The following is a 3737-nucleotide window of genomic DNA, read 5'->3' on the forward strand; positions in this document are numbered from 1 at the left end:
ACGCTGAGCCCGGAGGCGAGCGGGGCTGCTGCGGCTGCTGCGCCAAACGCTGCAGGGGCTGCAGCTTTGAAATACAGAGGGTTGGCCGCAAGCAGCTAACTCAGCTCCTTTTCTGGTTTTGTATGGTCGCTGCGCTTAACAATATTTTAGTTATATTTTAAATGTTTTCATCAAAATATTTTTTGTTTAAAAACAGACCCTGTCCCCATGGCACAAATCCCTCTGTACCAAAGTTCTCGCCCAGCCCTAACGTGGGGAAATCGCTCACAAACGGGCAGAGCCCAGACTGGCGCTGGAGAAACGGATCCCGCGGGGCCCCAGCACCAGTCGGGCTCCACTTCTGCCACGCAGGAGTGCTGGGCCGGGGTCCCCGCGGAGCCACCCCGCTGCTGGGGGGAAGCTGGCCGAGCGTGGGGGCTGCGCGTGTTCCCGAGTGCCCCCAGAGGTGTTCCCTTGCTGCAAAACCGCCCGTCCCTTCTTGTGGGGGCGACAGCAAAAAGCAGCCCCTGCAGCTGGCTGGGCCTGGGTGTGCCGGCGGAGGATGGTGGCTGGTGGCCGGCGGAGGATGGTAACTGGCGGCTGGCTCTCACCGCAGCTCCCGCAGCTCCACGCCCACGTCACCAGTCCCTGGTAGGACTGTGGCAAGCCGGCAGGTTCAGGCACTCGGGAGCAGGGGTTAATTTTATTCTGCACTCAGAGGGGTTCGCCTGTTCGTCCTGCTTCCTCTGCCCCGCTTCCTCCCAGAGGCCTCCCAGGGAGGCCCAGGCTGGGTTTTCATACCAACCACGGTTGTTGGAGGTGACAGAGCTCTTACCAGTGCACTAAGGTTTTGTATGCAGATGACTTTTAGAGTTCAAAATGCATAAAATAAAAGAAAACGGCTGCCTGTGGACTTGGGTGGGAGTCACTAGCCTATGAAAAGCTTTTGAAACACTGACAAAGTCTAAACATAATTTTCTGTGATAGTAACTTTTTTTTTTTTTTTTTTGATAATACAAATAAATGGAACTATCCCGAACCTGAATGGAACAAATATTTCCTGTGACTATGGAAATAATATCCGCACGGTAGCCAGAGTTGCTGGAGATTATGTAAACCAATTTATCTATTGCAGTTTACTTCCACGTGAGAAATACCCAGCGTTTCCAGATGACCAGGGTATGTAGAACCAAACAAGTTCCATTCATTCTGAACACTTTTGTGGCCATAATTTTTCATAGGCCTTTTTTCTTTTTTTCAGTTTTATGCGCAGGTAATGCAAACAGGGAAGAAAAGACCCAAGCTGCTTCTGTTTTATGGGTCATAAAACTTTAAAGCATAGGAGTTCCATCATCTTAACATGAATTGACAGTATTTCAAATCTATCAATTTTCGTTTTAAATATCTGAATTTAAAAGCCAGTTCATGTACTTACATTATTACGATTTATCTGGTTAGAGCTTCTGCTTTAGATTTAGTAAGTACTAAAACAAAAATGTTCTAGCCCTGGGGAAATAATGTTGCTACTTATATCATATTTTCAGCTACCTTTGTTTAATTCCCCTCCCGAGCACGTGCTGCCTTTCAGGAGGAGTTCTGGAAGAAGAGCGAGTGCGTACCTAAAGGCAGCTCGGAACCTCGTAATCCCGTTCAGGCAGCCAAAAGCCAGGCTGAACTCCCCGGGTGTCCCCTGTTGTGGGGTGGTGCCAGGCGGGTGCCCCACTCGAGGCCCCGCGGCGCTGCGGAGCCGCACATCTGGCCGAAGCTGGCCGGGCCCGGACCTGGTCCTGGCCCCGGCACGATGGTGGCAGCCCCCTGCATAGCTCCTTCTGGGGCGTGCGATGCCTCGTCCCAGACTTGAGTGCTCGTTAAATCTTCAGCTTCCAAGCCTGGAGTGAATGCTCTATTGAAGATGGCTGACTTTAGTAGGAGCAGAATTAGCCAGTCCTTTTGAAAATCCCACTTCTCATAGGCAAGTTTATAAGGCTGCATTGTTTTTCTCCCTGGCTATCCAAAGAATGGGAGATCATTAACTGTTCTTATTGTTGGTTACAGCAATGTCCAAATGAATTTCTGGAATCCAGCGCGCTGATTTATTGTACATATTCTGAAAGAGGCATTGTCTCTTGTCCCTGGTGCTTATATGGCAAAATTGCAAAGAAAAAAAAAAAAATTAAACCATTTTGGGGGGAGGGGTAGTTAGTATAGCATGTTAAGTAGCCAAAAAAGGGTTTTCCACTCTTCTCTGTGGGTTTGTTGTCATGGGGAAAGTGAGCGGGGTTTTAAAACATGATAACTAACATGTTTTAATTACCACCTTTTTTTTTAAATATCATTTAGCACCAACTGTAAGCGAAGACAATAATTAACTCTGCTAATTAACACTTGCACAACATGCTGGAATTTTCTGCTGAAAGTTGCAATGTTCTTTTCTGGTGAGGGTGATGTAAAATGTTGATTTAAGAGGGAAGAGCTGAAAGTCAGAGGGCAAAAGATGAATGGTCCAAGCTCTGAAATGCAGCTTGGAGGAAGCCCTGGAGAAAACAAATCAGATTTAGCCTTTGTTTTCCCAAGGGTCTGTCTTGTCTTCTAAGCATGAGCGCGAGAAAGAGGCTTTTGCAACCCAATATTCTTTGGCTTGATTCTCTCAGACCACGTGGTCGTCGAAACTGCTCTCCGGGTCAACAGCAAAAACATTATCCGGGCCAATTTCACCATCTACGACTGCAAAAGAACTGGCAACATTTACCCGAAGCGAGCGTAAGTGACGCCGGGGCGGTGCCGGGGGTGGGTGGCAGCGGGTGGTGCACGATGGAGACCAGGTAGGACGGGATGTGTCCTCTGGCCCTCGAGCCCGGCAGGAGTTTCTGGTGCCTTTTACATTTTCACGCAGTCATGCTGCCATTAGTCTTTGTCCATTCCTTACGAAATACATGCTTTTAAAAACAATTGCATCTGGTCTGAGATGGTTGGGATGCTCTTCAGAGCCAGGATTTAACTGTAGCTGCATTGTTATGCTGCAGTCAGCTGCCAGTGCAGAGAATATCTCGCAGGCATCCAGCCATGGGACTGAGAGAGCCAACACCCAGTTAAAGACCATCTTTTGCCCTTGCAATTATCATTTATGAGTAGGAGACGATCAACACTCAAAAGGGATTTACAAAATTAGACTCTGCGTTTACAAACTGAAGAAGTCGGACAAAATGTCACCTTCTCCTCTTCAGTTCTGGGCTCAGCCTGGCCTGCTCTCACTTAGCCCGAACTGTTGATGCTGGTGGGAGTACGTGCTCTTATCGTGGCAACCAGACACTTTAAATATAGCAGCAAAGCTTTAGGCTTAGCTGCATGGATGGGGGAAAAAGTTGCAGGCACAGGATTTTCTCAGGCTCTTCCCTCACAAGGAAGTCAACGTTTTTATCACCTGTTTTAAAAATAATCAACCACAAATTGTTCCCCTGTTCGCTGCAGGTGTTCTCTGCAGCATGAGTGCACGAACTTCACAGGGGCCAACTTCTGGGCGAGCGCAAGTGAAGGAGTGCAGCAGTGCCCTTCCATGACCATCTTGGAGCCTGAGATTAATATCGACAAAGAGAACCCGGTGCGTTTGCTGTAAATACCAAATCAGTCATGTGCAGCGTCCCGTAGCGTCGTTACCCGCTCTCAGGGCTGACAAATGTCCACGCTCCTCTGGCGCAGCAGCACGGCCTCGCGGGGTGCCGAGCTCTGTGTGCCGCCGTCAGGGCGAGGGCCCCAAGAGC

The 3737-nt window shown here is 49.0% G+C and overlaps 2 protein-coding genes across 2 annotated transcripts in view; both read left to right on the top strand.

The window, feature by feature from the left end:
• LOC113484844 (plexin-D1-like) overlaps positions 1 to 1256 on the top strand; it is a 6984-nt gene extending 5728 nt beyond the window's left edge. The window contains exon 5 of the mRNA XM_026857522.1: positions 1241 to 1256. Coding sequence (XP_026713323.1) covers positions 1241 to 1256 — 16 coding nt within the window. The remainder of the gene's footprint in view (positions 1 to 1240) is intronic.
• A 1478-nt stretch (positions 1257 to 2734) lies between these two features.
• The window catches only part of PLXND1 (plexin D1), a 45085-nt gene continuing 44082 nt past the window's right edge, over positions 2735 to 3737 (top strand). Inside the window, exon 1 of the mRNA XM_026857524.1 lies at positions 2735 to 2739. The gene's annotated coding sequence lies outside the window, so the exon portion shown is untranslated. The remainder of the gene's footprint in view (positions 2740 to 3737) is intronic.

Source organism: Athene cunicularia (assembly GCF_003259725.1).
Source record: "Athene cunicularia isolate RWA chromosome 12 unlocalized genomic scaffold, athCun1 chr12_part1, whole genome shotgun sequence".
Classification (NCBI taxonomy): domain Eukaryota; kingdom Metazoa; phylum Chordata; class Aves; order Strigiformes; family Strigidae; genus Athene; species Athene cunicularia.